Consider the following 21,435-nt stretch of genomic DNA (forward strand, 5'->3'; position numbering starts at 1 on the left):
CCACACATACTTACACATATACATACATATATAAGGGACAAAATAGAAATAACAGAGATTAGGTAATATGGATTATGTGTGACTTTTCCTTTTCCTTTGCTCTGTTCTGTATTATTTTATTTTTTTCCATTAAGCAAGTGTAGCTTCAATACTTTTTAAACTGTTATATTAAAAAGCAGGAGGAGACCTGTACACAATTCACTGGACTTGTACACAAGAATTAGGTTCAAAGATGTATACTGCACAGGTATTTATTATAAGAAAAAGAATTGGAAAAACCTACATGGATAGTAATTGATATTAATGCAATCATTAATGTTTTGAAGAATGTTGCAGAATATAGGGGGAAAATGATTATGTTCTATAGTTTTAAAAAATTAGTATGCACACTGTAACCCTAGTAACGTGAAAAATGCGAGAGCATATAAACACATACACATACATTTCTACAGAAACATGTAAATAAACTGAAAGGATATACATCAAAACATGAATAGCTATTTTCCCTTTTCACACTTTTTGTATTTTCCAATGTCTACACTGAATATGCATCATTCTTACAATCAAGACAGCAACCTCATTTTAAATTGCGTGTATGTGTATCACTATATACCTGCAATGGTCCTGGTTGGCTCTGTGGCTGTCTCCGTCTTGTCTGTTTAATGAGCTGACAGCAAATTTCATTCTGTAGCTCAGGATGTGTCAGGCAGATCTGCAAAGCACTCTGGGCTAGCGATACGTGGTAATCAATTGCAGGGGAGTCAACTGCGGCATTGATAAAAAGCTGGCAGGTCTGGATTAAGAAAAAGGTACAGTCAAGGTGAGGAATGATTCGATATTCTGTGTGAATTATGTTGATTCTCTTCTTAACAATAGTTTTTTCCCCAAATGGATGGAAAAGATATATTATGGTAACACTAATCAAAAGCAATCCAGAGTGGCTACATTAATAGCCGACAAAGTGTATTTCAGAGCCAGGAATTCTGCCAGAGATAAAGAGGGTCACTTTATAATAATAAAGAAGCCAGTTCATCTAGAAGACATAACAATTTTAAATGATTATGTGCTTAATAAAATATATGAAGCAAAAACTGATAGGACCGTAAGGAGAAATAGACAAATGCACAATTATAGTTGGAGATTCCAAATACTCCTCTCTCAATAATTGAGAAAACAAGCAGATGGAAAATCAGTAAGGATTTAGAAAACTTGAACAATACTATCAACCAACTTGACTTAATTGACACTTACAGAACACTCCATCTAAGAGCAGAATATGCATTCATTTTAAGGGTATACAGAACATTAATCATCTCCTGTCCCCTATAAGCTTCATAAGGACAGAAACTGCCTTATTTATCTTTTTTATTCTCTACACAGCATAGAGTGACAAAGCAAAGGTTTAATGAATGAATGGATTTAAAATCTGATTAAATAAACATAGTATCTATTAAGAAACATTAAAGTGTTCATAAACACCAATGGATGGTTTTAATATTGTGTCATTATACGGTAGGTAGTCGTTATCTCTTCTAAGAACAGATATGATCAAATAAATTTAGCCTCTAACCAAAAGCATTGCTGCCAAAGAACTTCATCATAAAATGATCAATGAAAAAAGATTTCCACCATTAACTTTTATCATGTTCAGAAAGTATCACTATTTTATGAACGTTAAACTTGTCAAATGCGTTTTTAGCATTTATAGAGATGATTGTCTACTTAATAATAAATAATATTAGTAGACATCTAATATATAGACATTCTTGATTTCCTGTAACAAATCTCTTTTAGACATGATAGAGTATTCTTGTAATATGATGCTGGATTCTGTTTATTAATATTTTACTAGTTTTTGCACGAAATGCTCTGTTTTGTACAATTGTTTCTGGGGTTTGGTTCCAAGTAATACTTCACAAAGAGAATCTGGTGATATGACCATTGAGAACTGCTTCAAATATTCCAATGTTGGGAAGCAGTGGGGATGGGGAGACTAAAACAAAACTGGCCATGTGTTGATGCTATGGAACTGAGTGATGAGTACCTTGGACCTCATATTTTCTCTACTCATATGTTTGAAATTTTCCAAAATAAAGAGTAAAAAAAAACACACACACACCAGAATTTGGGAAATTTCCTTCTTTTTCTATGAACTGAAATTACCTACACTTTAAAAGTTTGGTGCCGAAACCGGTTTGGCTCAGTGGATAGAGCGTCGGCCTGCGGACTGAAAGGTCCCAGGTTCGATTCCGGTCAAGGGCATGTACCTGGGTTGCGGGCACATCCCCAGTGGGAGATGTGCAGGAGGCAGCTGATCGATGTTTCTCTCTCATCGATGTTTCTAACTCTCTATCTCTCTCCCTTCCTCTCTGTAAAAAATCAATAAAATATATTTAAAAAAAAAAAAGTTTGGTAAATTTTCCTGTTTAAATTTTCATTCTCATGTGGATTTAGTTTTGGCCATTTATATTTTATTATAAAGTCGATCACTTCATTCAGATTTTCAAATATATTTGTGTAGAGTCTTTCTTGTTTTCAGTAGTTGTGTATTCTATGGGTGGGTTTTAAAAAATGTTCCATTATGGTAATATTAAAACATAAACAAAAGTAGAGAGAATAGTATAATGATTACTCATGCACTCATCACCAAGCAACAACAATTATTAGCATTTTGCTAAACTTGTTTCATTCAACCTCCACTCTACTTTTTTTCCTGGAAAATATATATATATATATATCATGATTTTTACCAATAAATACTTCAGTATGGATGTACAATTGATAAATTTTCCCCCATAACCACCATGTTATATCATACCCCCCCAAACTAACAATAATTCTTTGATATTATCTAATAAGCAGATGACTTTATTGAGATGGGAGGAATGTAGGCAAGAAGAAGCCAAAAGAAACACAAAAACTGAGACTCTAAGAGACTAAGGGAGAATGAAGTACCAACCTCCTAGTGTAGAGTTGAGATCTGAATCCATAGAAGTTATACTATATTTGGAAACTGGAGGAATGAAGGAGAAAGTAGATAAATAATGTCTGCTGGGGAAAGATATTTGAGGTGTTCATGACCGATGCCATCTAATTTTCTTAATAAATAGAAGGTAAGTTTGTTGTGAGGAACATTTATTATTGATGGGGAAGTTTGAGGGCGAATGTGACCAAAGACAAGCAGAAGGAGAGATAGTCGGCCATGAGGAATGCATACCCCAGGTTTATATTGGCTCCAGTCCACTGGGGTGTTTAATGTTCTCTAGCAGTGCACATGTGATTAACATGGCAGCAGACAAGAAAGCAGCACTGATCTAGGTTGGGGTTTAGCTGGAAAGTTCATGGAATTATGGGTCCCTAGGAACTATGAGTATTAATGAAAGTAATCTAGGCTGGAATAAGAAGGAAGAACAGCCAAGAGGAAGTTCTCATGCTCTCTCTTGATCTCCAAGAAAATAAATGGCTCCAAACAAAGATCTTAGTAAGGAATGAAAAATGGAAGAGTAAGAAAATAAGAGAGCTCACAGGCTAAGAGAATATGGTTAAAGAAAGAGATATTAGAATTTAAACTTTTAGAGGTGGTGTACTTGTAAGGAACGGAGAGGTCAGGGTGTGGACGTGGAGAACGGGAAGGTGAAATAGACTAGAGGTGAAGCTTACTGGCATTAAGAAGGTCAGGAATCTTAGAGCATTTCATTGGTGCATCAAGTAATAATGAGGTCATTCAGCATAATGGCAAGATCTGAGGCAGAAAGAGTGTGAGTTGAGAGCCAAAATCCTTAATGAAATTTGAAAAGTTAGCAGAAGCTGATTAATGACAGAGATGGGATAAGAGTGATATAGTTGAGTGACAAGTTTCAAGTGCTCAGGGGTTTCTAACAGAAGCTGAATGGTAAGAATTGGAGAGTAGCACTGGAGAAGACGGGTGCTGACCCTCTCCCAACACCGGTTAGGTGTGATGTGAGAAATCCCTCCACTGGAGCGGTGAATGGGACATGATTCTTTTGAGATTACGTGTTTCCCATTGCCCAAACCACACACAGTTTATTTCAATAAATCCCAGATTCTCACTTGGAAAGCATATTAAATTCACCTCATTTTATTTCAGTAGACTTTCTTAGTAACAATAACCACATTTTGAATTTTCTTGGGAAAAGTGAAACTTTATATACCTAAATTTTTTATTTTTTCAAATTAAAATGTTAATAACATATAACGCCATATGAATTTTTACCTTAAATAATTTAATAGCCTCTGTCTGTAGAGCTTCAGAAGGCAGTGTTGTCAGAGGGGAAACAATTCCTTCCTTGCTGTGACACAAAGTAGGATGTCTCCATATCTGAGAGGCTAAATGCAGGGTAAAATACAGTTAGAAAACAGAAAGAATCACTTACTTTGGCCTCCCATTTATTAGCCCTTTATAGAAATTAGCTAACGTGGCCTGGCTCACTACTTTAAGTCATAAAGGTCATGAAAAAAGCTTTGGCAACATTATTTCATTTCATTTTCCTGGCCATGGGGGATTCTCGTGTCTCTGTTTTGGAGAAATTAAATCTAGAAGACTTTGGTCTTAATATTCTTGGCTGAAACAAGTCTACCAGGGCACTATGATGTTGCTCAGATGTGCTAAAGATTGGGGACCCAGGTGGGGAGATGATTATACATGAGAAGGAGCTGCAGAAAGATCTAGAAAGGAGAAACCAAGTAGGAGGAGATAGAATGATAAAGAAGAACTTGAAGTCATTCTTAACATCAACATTTATTAAATCCCTGTGCTGGGTACTCAGAATAAAATGTGATCTCTGCAATTAAGTAAAGCATAACACAGAGTCTAGACTCTCAATGGGGAAACCTGAGCCATAAAAAATAATTTCAATGCAAAGGAACAAATGCTATGAAGTAGTTAAAAGGCAAAGTGCACTGGAACGTAATTTTAACACTTATTAAGAACCTTTTATGAGCCAGATGCTGAGCTGGAGTGGGCTGGTGTGGGGGGAGCTTCTGAGGTAGGCAGGATTTTATCAGGTTGGTGAGGAATGTGAGGAAGGGGGGCATTTCAGGCAGAGGGGGTATTGTCAGCAAAGGCAGAGGTGTCACAGGACATGGAATTTGGGGGAATGATGGTGTCCCTGGAGTCTAGGAACCACAGTGAGAATCCTGGCGCATGACAAGCAAAGCCAGTGAAACGGTGGGTAGCTTGCAGGGAAAGGAACTTACAAAGTAAAACTCCATTAGGCTAAGGGGGTTTGGGTGCATTTCATAAACCATAGAGCCTTATATGTTATGAACTTACAAGGTTCCCCTTCAATATTTAGCAATTTACAAACGAGTTGTTCAAATTCAGATCCAACATTTACAGTGTTACTTCCAGCTGCAACGGTCAGGTGATAAAGCCAAGTGTCCTTAAAAAGGAAACATATTAATAGAAATGTTAACCAGTATATAATTTTTGGCGATTTAAGGAAAAAAAACCACAACTTGCATAAACAATGGAAAACTTCACTAAAAAAACAAAACCTCTTTAATTTTTAAATAATAATTAAAAGCAAGCCACGTATTCAAACAGTTCTGAAGTAGGGTCACTTGAATTGTGCTCATAGTACTTTTCCCACTGTTCTATAGATGTTGCTTAGAAAAACATGATAAAATTAAAGTAATATAATGTTAAGAGACTAGAATAAATACAACCAGTTAATATTCCTTTAAGAAATACAATAAATTCTACCACATTTAAAATCTGACTCCCAATGCATACAAATAACACATACAAAATACTTAGGAAATCCAGAAAATTTTAAAAAGAAAATAATACCGAGAACAAACTTACCTCAATACAATAAGGGCCATATAAGAAAAGCCCACATAATATCATACTCAATGGTGAAAAAATGGAAAGCTTTTCCTCTAAGACCTGGAACAAGGCAAAGATGCCTGTTCTTGCCACTTCTGTTCCAATTTTATGTAGTCAAGTCTATCACCCATTTCTACTGTGTTTCTTACATTGCCCTTTTTTCTTTTTTAGAAAGTACTTTCTATTCCAAGATCAGATAAAGGCTCTTTTAAAAAGCCATATAAGAAAAACCCACATAGCTCAGTGGATAGAGCATCGGCGGAAAGCTTTTTCTCTAAGACCTGGAACAAGGCAAAGATGCCTGTTCTTGCCACTTCTGTTCCAGTGGGAGGCGTGCAGGAGGCAGCTGACCGATCTCTCTCATTGATGTTTCTAGCTCTCTATCCCTCTCCCTTCTTCTCTGTAAAAAAATCAATAAAATATATTTTTAAAAAATTGTTTCATTTAACTCTTTAAATTATTTTGCTATTACGTGTGAGATGACAAACTAAACTAATGTTTTCCTAGATAGCCAATTTCCTCAATATATAATGAACACAAAATATTATATATTGAATAATCCATTACTTCCCCATTCATTGTGATGCCTCTTTTATTTTTTTATTATATTAACTTTTATATTTTCATATGTGACTACATATATAATAATTTTATCTAAACCAAAATTTTGTTGAAAATGAGTCAAAATTATAAGGTTGGAGGCCTTAAGATTCACCCCCCAAAAAATCCAGTCTGAGACATTCACATTTTGAACATAATGTTCCTTTATCCTACACCTGCACTAATTTCAACTGGAGAGCACTTTTATCAATATGATTGAAAAATGACACATTTAAACAAGGCTTGTTTCCAGGGATGTAAAGAATCTCTGTAAATAGAGCTGAAAGTCTTTAGCAATGTTTTCTTCCTTGTTTCCATGAAAATGATTTGAAAAATCATTAGCAGTAGTTAATAACATTAATCTACATCATTCCAAATCAGCCATTAAGTCCTTACATACCTTTTCATGCTTGGACCCAATCAGGAGGTAAGTGGGACCTTGGTCCTTGGGGTGGATCACGATGGTGTAATGTGTGGATAACAGACTTCGCCCACTGGCTTCATAATCTTCATCTGAATCACAGGATCTGTCAACCTCTTCAACTTTAGCCTCCCAGAGTTTGATCTGACCTAAAGGCAACTAAAGTAAATATTAGTAATTGTGAGGAAGGCACTTTCTAAATCTTTTCCTAGTAAAATTTTTCATATTCCTTTTCATTCTTACCTTTATAAAGCATACCTTTTCTTAAATGAATGCCTAAAGGCAATTGGATTATCCGTAGTTATGAAAGTAGCAGTCACCACCAAAATACCCAATTGCAATATGAAAGAACAATTTGAATACTAGGCATTTACCTTTTGTGGAAAAAGCAAGAAGCTACTTTACTTAGTCAAGCAATTATGTAACTCAGTCAAAACATTCACTTGACTCCCCCTCCCCCCCACAAATTGATTCGATTAAGATACTGGATCAAAAGGACAAGAGTGGACATAGTCTCAATAGAAAAAGTAACACAATTAGGTAGCTGGTACAAAGAAGTGTGATTAACATTTTAAACTGCAATAAAATGAGTAGTGTTCTGAGAGGTTATTTACTAGTATTAATAGACATAATATAATACAAAACAATGCTATGATTTCTTAATTTAAAGGTAAGAAAGCTTCTTAAAACTGATGCATATTACATTTTACCTACTCTTTCGTTGACAAAAACAACTATATCTGTTGTGTTGAATATCCAGCATTTTTGTTCTAAAACTTTTGCTTTAATTAAGTACATTTATTCCAGCAAAATACAGTCTGCTTCTGATTTGCAGCTTCTAAAATGTCTGATCAGGTTTGCAACTGCAATCTGAAAATATTCATTCTGACTCCCAGAAGAACATTTACCATCGTACACGTTCATGCTCAGCCCGGGGCTCAGTGCTCGGACCCTTTTCCATCCACATTCACATGGGTGATCTCATCCACACTCATGGCTTTAGTACCAGCATATATTAGCTACCCCTGCATTTATAACGCCAGACTCGCTAGTTGTACTTAGACGTCTAAGAGTATCTCAAACTTACTTTGGTAAGTCCTCTCCCACAACCTGCCCTGGGTAGTGTCTCCCATCTCACTGTTGGTAACTTCATCTTTCCAGCTGCTTACGCCAAAAACCTTGGCATCGTTCCTGACTCTATTCTTTCTCTTCTATCCCATACCTTTTCAGTGAACAATTCCAGTCAGCAAGCTTTTCAGAATATATTCAGAGTCTGGTCACTTCTCACACCTCCACTGCCACCAGTTAACCACAGTCATCCTTCACCTGGATTACTGTAATAGCCCCCTAACTAGTCTCCTCCTTATTCCCTCAGACAGCTACCAGAGTGTTCCATTAGTCACAAGATAGATCATGTCAATGTTCTGATAAAAAAATTCCAATGGCCTCTCATCTTACTTGGAGTAAAAGCCAAAGTCCTTACTATGAACGGCCCCCTGGGATTTGATCCCTGTGACATCTCAGATCTCATCTTTTACTATTCATTTCAGAGCAAGGAAGGGAGAGAGACAGAAACATCAATGATGATGTCATACCTGGAATACACAGAGTGGCTTCTATTTTCCTGACTTAAAATTTAGTTGGGATTATACTGAATATATCATTTTGTATTGTGCTTATTCACGTAGCATTTATGTGAGCATTTCCTACTTTACTTCAGAAGTATCATGTTTAATGGCTGCACTGTATTAATTCCCATCTATGAACAACACTGGAAATAATGGCATGCATTTTAAACACAGTTACTCTGAACGGAGAGCGCAATCTGTGAAAATGGAACAGAGAAAAACCAACTGACCCATGTGGTCACTGGACCAAGAAGTTCAGTCTCATTAACACAGTAATTGGTCACAAGACGCTGTTCTGTGCCACTGGCATCTTTATTTTATGTGAGCTTTCTTGGCCCATGTTGGTTCAGTTTTTATAGCTTCAGTAAGCCAGAGGTGACATGGAGTAGATATCCTATATTTTTACTCAGAAAGTGAATATAACTCAAGTTCTTTTTGGAAGGAGATTGGTTAAAAATGAATACACAGGACATAAATAGGTAGATGAATGGGTAGGTAAATGGTACGGAGGGATTCGAGGGCCTGGGACAGGGCTGGATTCTTTTTCCTCCCTGCTCTTCTTCCCTAGTTTGTTGTTCCCTTCACTCAATCTTATTTAGTCTGTCAGACCTCGACAGTACAAGAAATCGATGGTTGGGAGTGAGGTAGAGAAAGGCTTTTCTCTTCTAAGAAAAAGATGCATTAATTAAAAGTTGCAAAAACGTATAGTTAAGAATCAAGACCCTTGTAGGTATATAATTACCTCAATAATAAATTTTATGCAAAATTTCAACCTTATCAAAAAAGTCTAAACTTTTAGCCAGTGACCGAAGAGTAATAGAAAAAACTTAAGACATAACAAACAAAACATTCCTCTAATTAGCATATTAAAAATACATACATACCTTATCTTCTTGACTGCGAAAATAATATAACGTTTTTCCTACTAGTGTACACCAGACTCTCTTGGAGTAGCCATGCTTCACCTGAAATCATATTCCAGAGAATTATGAATGTAGCCAGCTCAGAACTCTAACACCTTAAAGGAAAGTATGGCATACACACTCTATTTGAAGCTGTATAGGTATCCAGTTTGCTTAAAGTGTAAGTGATATTCCAACTAGACTGTCAAAAGCGGTTTAAAATTTACCTGTAGCGGCGTGACATGTTTTGCTTTGGTGCTCAGCATTCAACACTTAACAAATGTTTACTGTATGTCAAGAACTGTGCCTGGGATTGAGGATTCAAAGATGGATAAAACAAGACACTGGTTTCAAAAGTAAGTATATTGCATAGTTTCCATATTTCATAGATGTCCAGTAACCCCATAGCTCTCTAGGTTCACACCCTAGGTTAGAAATGTGTCTGAGACTGAGCAAGTGAGGACAGAGGTCACGGGGAAGGGTAGGGAGGAAGGGTAGGAGGTGAGGGTGGGGGGTTGGGTATATATATTTTGCAGGACCTTTGCAATGACTTACATTTAAATGGACTGTTCTGATAGTAACTCATTGGGAAGGATATAAATTATTGACACAATAGATTTTTACAGTAGGCCAGTCACTACAGTGAAAAGGCCTGAATTTTGAGGTCAAATGGACCAAGGCTTAAAGTCCAGTTCTACCGCATGCCAGATGGTGTCCTCAGGCGACTGACTCTTGGCTTCTGTGGGTAACATGGGATTACTGGACACCTCATTGGGCCGTCGTGATGACCAGAGGAGAAAATGTCAACAAAGCAGAATAGTAGTTACTCAATAAATGCTTCCTTCCTCCCTATGCATAAGAAGCAAAACACATGTTTCATTTAAACCCACAAGCAGCCAGCCTCTGGGCTTTCAAAGTTACGGTTTAAGCAAACAACTCCGCCATCTCACAGTTTGAAGGATTTAAAATGCTGCTTGAGGAAAAACAAAAAATGTTTCATTTGGCAAGACATGTTTCAGTTTAATTAAATTTAGAAACATATATTTGCAGACAAATATCCTGGAAGTTTTAAATGGTTTGTGTTATGCAGGGTTTTTTTTTTTCTTTTTCTTCTTCTTCTTTTAAAAAAAATCCAAAAAAAGGAGACTCATCAAAACTGGAGTATAATGCATCAGGCTGAGAGAGTATCCTTTTGAAGTGATATATCTTTAAAACAGAACAATGGGTACTATCGAAGAACTACAAATTAATGAAGGCCTTTGCCAATTCACTGTAAAAGCTGTTTAAAGCCACCGTCTATCTTTATATGTAGATCGAATAATATTAGTTTACCTTAAAACTCTGACTTACTCTGAAAAACTCATAAAGCAAATTACACTAGGAGAATCCTCATGAAAATGGAAAGGCAATCTCAAACCTCAGGGCTTTGGGGAAACGAAATAATTGAAAGAATCATTTTTCAGTGTACCTTGCATCCATAACAAAGATACTTCCTATCAGTTCTGCTTGAAACTTTGAAGACAAACAGTGAATCCTATCCTGGTGAGCCTTTGTCACCACTCACATAAGCTCCCCTGGTCTTCTCTCTTCTCCTGTATTCTCATACCTGTAGCCTTGTCCACTACAAATCCTGACGCCAGCCTTGCTGACTTCAGTATCTAGGTGAAGCTCTTGTGATAGTAAGAGTGGTGTAAGGAGAGAGGGAAGTGGAGGGAGGTGGCACATATAAACAGTTTATATGTGCCAGTCACTGTTCTAAAGAACGTTACCTGCTTAAATAATTCATTTAATCCTTCCTCCAACACCCTGTGAGGTTGGCATTATTATCCCCACTTTACAAATGAGGATGCGAAGGCACAGAGCCTGTAAGTAATTCATTCACGGTCACACAGTGGCAAGTGTCAGAGCCAGGATTTATGCCCATATTCTTGCCTTAGCCCCTGCTACACCGCCTCTATATCCTTAACCCACAGTTCCTTGCTCTCTTCATCTGCTATCCCTCCATTTTCACCATCCATCCCCTCAGCCAACCTAGTGCACTCTGCTTCTGAAATTTACACTCTACCCTCTGATCTCAACCTCCCTCCACCTCCCTCTCTCCTTACTCACACCACTCCAATTCTTTGACTTCATTCAAAACCGAGCCCCCTAACCCTCCCATTTTAGTCCAGTTTACCAGTCCCCCCTGCTTCTTTCTCCACCAACCTTGAATCCTGTGTTTGGTCATAAAATAGCTCCTGCACCAAGACCTGGGATTACACTGTATTCCTATGGCTCTGACAAATCCACCCAACAAAATTTTTCTCCATTTGCTTTTTTAAAAATATATTTTTTATTGATTTCAGAGAGGGAGAGAGAGATAGAAACATCAATGATGAGGGAGAATCATTGATGGCTGCCTTCTGCACACCCCACACTGGGGATCCAGCCCACAACCCAGGCATGTGCCCTGAACGGGAATCAAACCATTACCTCCTGGTTTATAGGTTGACGCTCAACCATTGAGCCATGCTGGCTGGGCTATTTTTTAAAAAATAAATGAATTATTATGTAAAAAAAATTCATCCTAAGCAGTAAAAGAAAAGTTGCAGGAGTAGAATATCCAGAATCAAATCAGTCAAGCTCTTAATATTTACCCACATATTTCTGTACTTAATAGCAATGTGACAACTTGGAAAACCCTGTTCCCCTCTAAGGTACTCAAAGCTGCTCCACAGCATCTCAAACTGTAGCCTGAATGTGAGCTCAGAACAAGTCACTAAGAATAGCTGAGGGATGGTTTTCTGTTACAAGGTTCTGAGGGTAAAAATATGGGGGTGCACAAGGATTCATAACTAAGTAGGAAGAAAACCTACTTAGCATCCTGTCTATGAACCATAATGGTTTGGTCATCAGCTAATCACATCACCTTTTACTTATTTAAAATGCAATTGTGAAATGGGAAGCAGAGAACAGCAGAAATGTAATATGAGCAAAAATTAATCAACCATGTTGATAAATTAATAAGCCATGCTGATTAAAACAGACAAACAAAAAACACAAACTAATTTTGGGGTAAGTAACAAATCCTTGGCCATGGAATCATATTAAACTCTAAGGGCTTGCTATACATGGTCCTTGATAAAGGAGGACATCCAGCCATTATGAATTAAAATAAGAATGCGATTTAAAGTAGCACTGTGTTCGCTGGAAGATATACACTGAGTGGCCAGATTATTATGACCACCTCATCAGTACTTCATTGACACTTCCAAAAATACTGAATATTGAAAACTTCCTAAGCAAATACTCTCAAGGTTTTATTATTATTATTTAAATAACTAATTCACTTCATTGTACTGATGAGGTGGTCATAATAATCTGGCCACTCAGTGTATATTTTCACAGTACCAGAGAATTTTCTAACCCATCAGTAATTGAAAAAGCATTTTTATGGTAATGTAATAATTGAAAACAAAACACACAGGTCATTCATTTCTTGGTTGAATGTATTGATTTTTTTCTGTTACTTTTGGAATAGCTGGTCAGTCTTTGTAAATATTACTGAATAACACCCACCTACATTCCCATATTAATATTAAATATAGATTACACAGTGGCATAGCTCATCACAACATCTAAATTTTTCACCTCTTACATAAACAAAGCACATGGATAATGAATGGTTGTAGAGATTATTTTTGGTATAATATTTTGTGTGTAAAAATTTTTATTATATTTCTCTAAAAGGGATAGTAAATATCTGTCAAAACCAATTGAAATTTTAAAAATTAAATAATATTTTTAGCATAAATCAATACTGACTCATTAAAAAGTTAGAAAACAGAACTAAGTAAAAATAAAATAAAATCACGTATTCAACATACATTGGTACACTTCCCATGCAGCATTGGTGGAAAGCACAGCTGCCTTCTTTTCTATGAATGTGTTTAACAAAAGTTGTGCTTTAAAGCATTATACACATTCTGAGTGAATATAATTCTGCACTCTACTTGTTTAATCACCCAACACATCATATTTCTGTAACATCAAATATTCTTAACAATTAAAATGACTACAGAGTAAAGCATTATCTGATTAAATACATATTTATTTAAGCTACCCCCTACTCTGCATCTATGTTGATCCCAAGTTTTCTTTTCTTTTTTCTTTTTTTAAAAAATATTTTATTGATTTTTTACAGAGAGGAAGGGAGAGGAATAGAGAGTTAGAAACATCGATGAGAGAGAAACATCGATCAGCTGCCTCCTGCACACCCCCTACTGGGGATATGCCCGCAAACAAGGTACATGCCCTTGACCGGAATCGAACCTGGGACCCTTCAGTCTGCAGGCCGACGCTCTATCCACTGAGCCAAACCGGTTAGGGCATCCCAAGTTTTCTTTAATATAAACTATGCCATGCAAGTAATCTTTCTGGGGTAATGGAAATGTTCTATCTATATCTTGATAGAGTGACAGTAAACATCTGTCAAAACTCATCAAACTCTACAATTAAGAACTGCATTGCAGTATATGCTAATTATATCTCTTTCTTTTTAATAGAGAACATCTATCTGTGATGAACATCCTTATACTCAAATCTTTTACAAATTAAGATCATTTCCTGAACATAAATTACTTAGACTGAGATTACTGAATCAAAGCGTATATATATATGTTTTTAAAATATTTAATATTCTTTCATTCATTTGTTCTTTCAAAAATATTTACTGAATGAACAGTTTGGCCAAGACATTGCCAAATTGCCTTCTAGAGTAATTCTCTCACTAGCAGATTTCTCAATTTGTGTCAATACTGCATTTCATAATGTTAAAAATGTCCCCCTTTGACCAGAGTTTTAAAAATATCTATGATTTCAAGTTGTGCTTTTTAAAGAACATTATTAGCGAGAGTAAAATGTCTTTCCACATGCTTATGGAACATGTGTATTTCATCTGACCTCTCCCAGCTCTGCTTCTTTCCCTTTGTGTCCTTTGCTCCTTCCCCCATTGGTCTCCTTTACTTACTGATTAGAAAAGGCTTTTTTTTTCAGCCATTTCAAATACCTTTTCAAAAATTCTGCCTAGAGAATTTTCGAGAGTAAGAACATTTAGATTTTTATGTATAGTAGTCAAGTTTGTCATTTTTCCTCTTTATGGTTTTGTCTTTGGCATTCTATTTAAAATACCCTTCTCCACCCCAAGATAACATAAATATTCAATGTATTTTCTCTGACACCCACTATTCCCGATCAGTGGGACCCTGCCAGGCACACAGAGGCCTCCTACCTTCGTGAGCAGGCCCTTCACCGTTGGTTTGCCCTCAGGCTGCAGGGAAAGCGGGTTGGCAGCTTGTACTCGAAGAACATTCTGTAACACCTTAATCCATTCCTCCAATATATTGGGAGAATCTGCAGTCAGATAGTATGTGTGCTTTTCAGTGGTCAACTGGAATGGGATGAGAAAGAGACAGGAAAGGGAATACTGAAGATTTAGGCTTATTTGCAATTCCTTGTCCATTCTTTAAACATTGCTACTTAACATGGAAACAAACATGCTAAACCTTGAATCCTAGGTGGGAAATAAATGACTCCATAAGTAATTTAGCATATTTTAACCACTTTGTGAGAATTACAGTGATTAACAATCCAGTGAAATTTTTTTCCAACTGAAGTTTACTTTAAATTTTTCATAGTATTAAAATTTTAGGTCATGATTTATCTTGTTTACTCAAAACATTTTCCTTTAAATGTGCTATAAGCTCCTGGTTGTGAAGTGAGGAGCAGAATGACTGGAGATTGTACTAAAATAACACATTTTTAACCAAGCCAGGAGTTGTTACAGAAATGAAAAAAATCGCCCTAGGGTTTGGCTCAGTGGATAGAGTGTCGGCCTGTGGACTGAAGGGTCCTGGGTTCAATTCTGATCAAGGGCACATGCCTGGGTTGCAGGCTCAATCCCCAGTAGGGGGCGTGCAGGAGGCAGCCGATCAATGATTCTCTCATCACTGATGTTTCTCTCTCCCTCTCCCTCTCCCTTTCACTCTGAAATCATTCAATCAATTATAAATAAAATAAAATCTTGCATATAAGTTCTCGGAACTAACATGTGATCAGACATTATGAACTTGCAATTTTTCAGACTCAAATTAACCATACGTCAAATTTTCCAGATATTTAGGAAGCTTACAAACGACCTTTATCTGTCATGCTCCAAGACAAAGCTTCCATGATTCTCCTTTCTACATTTTGGGACAGTTCTCAGGTATTAACCACTGGAAACACTGATAATGTAACTTTCTAATAAATGTTGAAGTCTACTCTCTCGAGGAGCAAGATAATAATGATTATTAAAGGCATTTCAAAGTGTCTGAATTTAAATCACATATACCACACTATCTCAACAGCCTACGTCTTAAATGTAACAGGTTTCTGTCAAGACTGGCCTATTTGTGAGTGAAATGGTCAGCGGCTCCGCTATGGTGTGACTTAGTGGGAACTAATACAGCCCCACTGCTCACCAATATCCTTCCCATTTAGGTGTCAACAGCATCTGAAGTTCACAGAACTGTTACTTTCTGGTTCTGTATTTAAATACAAACAGTTCTGAATTTAATATACATTAAGCTACTAACATCTTCATTTATCCGATAACCCTCCCCTAAAATAGCTAGACAGTTTGAGAGCTGAGAATAGCTGGGAGACTAAGTATAGGGAAAGAACAGTATAAGTGATAAAGGGAAAATGAAGTAGTGGAGAGTTACTCAACACAAACTTAGCTTATATTTTGGTTTCATAAATTTTGAGTCATCAAACTGAACCCAAAGCAAATTTTTACAAAATAGTGAATATCCAATCTCCTCTTTATTAGTTTGAATAATTGAGAATTAAGTTTTGCATGATACAAAAACATAGTTTTTAAGAAAGTACCTGGACTGTTTGTTTGTTATCTCCTCTTAAAATACTGCAGGATGCACTAAGTTCAATATGGCCGTGGGGTTTTCTAATTACATCACTCTGTATGAAAGGAAGAAAACCAAAAGCAAAGTGATTACCTGTAGTAGCAATAGTAAGAAATGCTTTAATTAATAATATCACGGAAGAAAATCAATCAGGCGTTTGAATTCTAGTTTGAGGAATTCAGTTCCAAATAGCAAGCACTGCTCAGCTGGTTGGGTATTGACCTATGAACCAGGAGGTTGAGGTTTGATTCCTGGTCAGGGCACATGCTGGGTTGAGGGCTCGACCCATAGGAGGGAGCGTGTAGGAAGCAGCCGATCAATGATTCTCTCTCGTCATTGATCTTACGGTCTCCACCTCTCCCTTTCTCTCTGAAACCAAACAGCAAGCGCTTTCCACTCACCGGAGATTTGTAGTAAAGTAATTCACCACCTTTCAGAACAAACCATCTCCGCTTCCAAGTCTTGACTTTACCACTCATTTTTAATAAATAGCCAGATTTTTCCAGTGGCTCCTAATTAAAAAGAGATTTTAAAAAGTATTTCAGTTTCCTCTGGAAGCTCCAACTAGCAGATTTATTAATTTAAAAAACGAACAAAACCCGATGCAGTGCTTACGTTTTTCCCATTATCACTGGAAGACGAGCAAGTTTTAGGGAGCTTCTGCTCCGGCTGTGAGCACTCGGTGTCTGTGGAGTAAGCATCTGGAGGGATAGCATAGTCACTTTCAGAAGCCACAGAAGACAGAGACACACCTAGATGAATAAAGAAACAAATCAAAGTCACTATTTAATAACTGGGTGGTCCAAATGCTGGCTGTGAGTTCTCTGAAGGATACAGCTATTCCTAAATCATAAGCCTTCCTACGCTAGATTTAGTCTCATGCCTTTGGCCATGAAGAACTTTTAAAGCAGAAAACAGAACTAAAGGGTAAGAAGTAACATGCAAGTCTTTAAGGAAGTCAAAGGATCATTAATATTTAAAATGATTACAAGCAAAGCTATTTTTGCATATATAAAATATATACATTAGTCTACAAATGTATCTTTTATTAAGGATTAAAATATGTGCACTTGCATTTTTATATATAGGTAAACAAATATTTAATACTTTTTTCCCAAATATTTAATCTTAATTAAGATTTGCACATGCCGAAGCCGGTTTGGCTCAGTGGATAGAGCGTCGGCCTGCGGACTGAAGGGTCCCAGGTTCGATTCCGGCCAAGGGCATGTACCTGGGTTGCGGGCACATCCCCAGTGGGAGATGTGCAGGAGGCAGCTGATTGATGTTTCTCTCTCATCAATGTTTCTAACTCTCTGTCTCTCTCCCTTCCTCGCTGTAAAAAATCAATAAAATATAAAAAAAAAAAAGATTTGCACAATCACATTTACTTTTTGTAATCACCTTTAAAGTAATTCACATTTACAAACACCCCACAATTTCAGAATTTTTTTGTATAAGTCCAATACTACTAGTTTATAGATTTTAAAAATATTTTAAAAAGAGAAGCAGTATGATTTAAAGACATAAAGAGACTATTTCATTTGCCAGAGGCTACAAGAGAAAATTCAGGGAACATTTTCACAATAACTCACTTGGCTTTTTAGAAAAAGACTTGCAAATTGCAAGTTATATTTGGAGGGTCACTACAATGGAGATTTTGAATATATTAAATAAAATCAAGGACTTAGGTCATTATTCATTACACTTGTATAGCCAATATTAAAAATATTTATTAACATTTAAGGGACATTAGAGCAATGTCACTATATCATTATTATTTATGTGAATAAGACAAGTAACAGTTGTGATAACAGTAATGTCTTTTTTCTTTTAATGGAAGGACAGACATTTAGATCTTTATTATAAAGGACCTAAAAGATCATCTTAGCTAATCCCCTCATTCTCTAAGGAGACTAAAGGATTTGTCCAAAGTCAAATCACTAGGCATGGGCACTGCTGGAGAACAAAGCTCAGGCTCCCAGATCCAGGGCCAGTATGTTAGGCACCATCCTAGGTGCTAGCGATAGAACAGACAACAAAACAGAACCTCTCCTGCCCTCGTGGAACATAGATTCTAGTTGGAGGGAGACAGATAAAAAACGCATTAAGTCCCGTGGAAAAATAATATGTAGGGCAGACTAAGGGAATTTTTAAGAGTCCAGCAGTTGGAGAAGGCAAAGGAGTGCAACTGAATGGTGTGGTCAGCGCAGATCTCTGAGAGGGCAGTGTCTGCACAGGCACTGAAGGAGGAGCGGAGTCAGCCATATAGACACCTGGGTGAAGAAAACCAAGCAGAGGAAGCAACCAGTGCAAAGGTCCTGAAATAAAAGCGGGCCTGGAATGTTCCAGGAACAGCAGTGTGGCCAGAGCTGAGCGAAGGAAGAGAAAAAAGGAGATGAGGAAGGACATAAACGACACCTTATAGCCATTATGAGTCCTTGTAGTATTTTGAGTAAAAAAGTGTGATGTAACCTGAATCTAGCTGGGGGCTAGGGGGTGGGGTAGATAGTCAAGGTATGCACAAAGAGACCAGTGGAAGCCCAAAATACTAAACCTATGAAAACTGACGACTCCAGTTGAAAATGAGGGGTTTGGGAATACCTAGGGGTTTCCATGGAACACAGTTTGAAAACCAACAAACATATCATGGTGACTTGAAGGTTTTTGTAAATATAGACACCATTTAGTGTGATGAAATCTCTCTGTCACTTCTTCCTAAGCCAAAAATTTCTTCCAAATCCACTAAAAATCACAAATATATCTAAAGTAAATTTTTTATTGTTTTCCATCTTACTACCAGATTAATCACCAGATTTTTAGATGTATTTGTTGCCATTTAGCAGTGTAACAAATTGAGCTGAAATAAATCTATCCCATAAATTATCCAAATAAATTATTCCCATAATAAAGTGTTTTCTCTTTTACATGAAAGAAAAGGTTAAACAAAAAAGTCTATGTGGCTTGTCTGGAAACACGAAGAGGATCGCAAACGTAAATGTCTTTGTCCCAGGCTAATTCTCTCGTCACCGTGGTTTAAAATAAGTGCTCTGACTTTTTAAAAAATCCTATTATAGAGATAAAAGTCCCATTTAGCATTTTGAATGGTTTGGAGTTGCCTTGTATGCCCGAGCCTTTCACTCACCTCGCTTCATGGCTCTGGGGCTGCCTGGCCCACTCCGGCTGCGGGTGTCGGACTCTGACGTCCGGGAACTGCATCTGGAACTCTCTTCTTCCTCTGATCCAGAGGACTCGTCCAGGAACGGGCTGCTGCTTATCTGGGTCGCCTTCTACAGAAAAGCAGAACCACCTCTACGTGTCCATCTCTACAGTCACCTCTCTCTTTAGCTATAGAATGTTTTACCAGAAGCAGCCATGGAATAAACGTTTTTAAAGGAATGAAAGAGTATGTTTTGCCATTATCAAAGTCATGTTGTTAAGTCCCAAATTCTAATTAGCAAGGCATTTTGGCAATTTATAAAAGATTCCTGAAAACATAAGGCCATGAGTACCTGGTGATACTTATTTTAATAAGGTTCTTCAAGCAAGGGAGGGGAGCCCTGGCAGTGATACAAAGATCTTTCTAAATTAGTTTTCATTGCATCATTAGTAATATACTTCCTTTGAACCATTAAGTAAACCATGGAGGGGGTGGAGTATCACATGGGACATAACAAAATTGGATTCAGACCTCTAATACTGATAAGAAGAAATATCTTCTCCAGATCTTTCATTTCTTATCTTTATATGCTATATTAGAGTGAATTTCTAAAACTCCCTATAAAGGGAGAATCTGTGGAAACTGACAAGAATGAAATATGGAGCTTGAATAAACAGTCTTCTTGATCCGTCATGAAGAGATCCACATGTTTAACAGTAACAATAATGAGTTACCCCCTTCAATGTTGTATACACTGGAGTTGTCATATTCTTGTATATCAGAGATGTATAAAGTCCTGATGTGGTATAGGAAAGCATTGCAACAGAATCTGAAACAGAAAACAAAATTATTTTTTAAAAAACAACACAAAAACTTCTAACCAGCATCTAGGTCTATTTCTTACGAATGCGAATTAACAAAATTTCCAATTAAAAGAGAAATTGAATCAACACACATGATTATTGGTTATAGAGTCTACTTTAAGAATTATGGCATTTGCAGGTTTAATTACACACTCTATTACATGGTTCATTATTTCCTCATGTGTACTGGTTCCCCAACTAGACTGTAAGCTCTCTGAGAGCAAGGATCATGGCTTTTATTTCAATGGCATCTCCATCCAGCTCAGTCTGGGCAGAAATAAGTACAAACACCTGCTGACTGGTTCAGTGAGCAGTAGCCTATGAAGATATTCTCTGATTATTACTGACATGGTGTTAAAACATTATCATTCTTAGGCCTTTATCAGGTGAACCTCATGTTGAAAGGTTAGAATACAATCTCCTAAATGGTAAGAACATGAGATAGTTGGAAAGAAACAGAATATCAGTGATTATCTCTGAGATATGAATTAGTGGTAGGATAGGTAGAAGGAACCACAGGAAAATTTCTCTCTTTTTTTCATACAGTTCTTTGTGATTTTATTTTATTTTATTATAATTGGCATGTGTTGCCTTTATAATATATTTTTGATAAAAGAAAGAGACAGGGAGGGAGGGAGGGAGGGAGGGAGGGAGGAAGGGAAGGAGGAAGGAAGGAAAAGAGAGAAATGTGTTTTAAACTCTGGAAAAAGAGAACATAGAGACCAATATGTTTCCTTTAAACAGCTGAAACTCCACAGTTTCTTTGCTTTAGCCTTTTCCAGGTAAAACATAATGAGGTACTCTCTACATGAGAATGAAATGTTCATGTGCCCCTATACTGGATTTTAAAATATAAATCAGCAATCCTAGAAATCATTTTCTGAAAGGTTAAATAACTCTATTATTCTATTATTTAGACGTTCAGAAATTTCTTGGCTAATGAAACAGTAGTACAAAATCACTTATTTTTATATTTTTATTTTTTAACATTTTTTATTGTAGTAAAAAAAGTATAACATAAAATTTACCATTTTAACCATTTTAAGTGTACAGATCAGTTAATGTTAAGTAT

The 21,435-nt window shown here is 36.7% G+C and overlaps 1 protein-coding gene across 3 annotated transcripts in view; it reads right to left on the reverse strand.

Moving 5' to 3' along the window:
• Positions 1-21,435, reverse strand: part of PLEKHH2 (pleckstrin homology, MyTH4 and FERM domain containing H2) — a 74,076-nt gene that overhangs the window by 21,355 nt on the left and 31,286 nt on the right. For all 3 annotated transcript variants that reach the window (XR_001345979.2, XR_002827156.1, XM_006083416.3), the window contains exons 10-20: positions 20,235-20,329; positions 19,486-19,630; positions 16,959-17,095; positions 16,745-16,855; positions 16,312-16,398; positions 14,672-14,830; positions 9,385-9,465; positions 6,852-7,031; positions 5,294-5,402; positions 4,235-4,347; positions 614-793 (exon numbers count right to left, since the gene is read on the reverse strand). Coding sequence is in view for 1 of the 3 variants with exons in the window: in XM_006083416.3 (XP_006083478.1) it covers positions 614-793; positions 4,235-4,347; positions 5,294-5,402; positions 6,852-7,031; positions 9,385-9,465; positions 14,672-14,830; positions 16,312-16,398; positions 16,745-16,855; positions 16,959-17,095; positions 19,486-19,630; positions 20,235-20,329 (1,397 nt within the window). In the remaining 2 variants the exon portion in view is untranslated. The remainder of the gene's footprint in view (positions 1-613; positions 794-4,234; positions 4,348-5,293; positions 5,403-6,851; positions 7,032-9,384; positions 9,466-14,671; positions 14,831-16,311; positions 16,399-16,744; positions 16,856-16,958; positions 17,096-19,485; positions 19,631-20,234; positions 20,330-21,435) is intronic.

The sequence above is a fragment of the Myotis lucifugus genome, unplaced genomic scaffold (assembly GCF_000147115.1).
Source record: "Myotis lucifugus unplaced genomic scaffold, Myoluc2.0 scaffold_6, whole genome shotgun sequence".
Classification (NCBI taxonomy): domain Eukaryota; kingdom Metazoa; phylum Chordata; class Mammalia; order Chiroptera; family Vespertilionidae; genus Myotis; species Myotis lucifugus.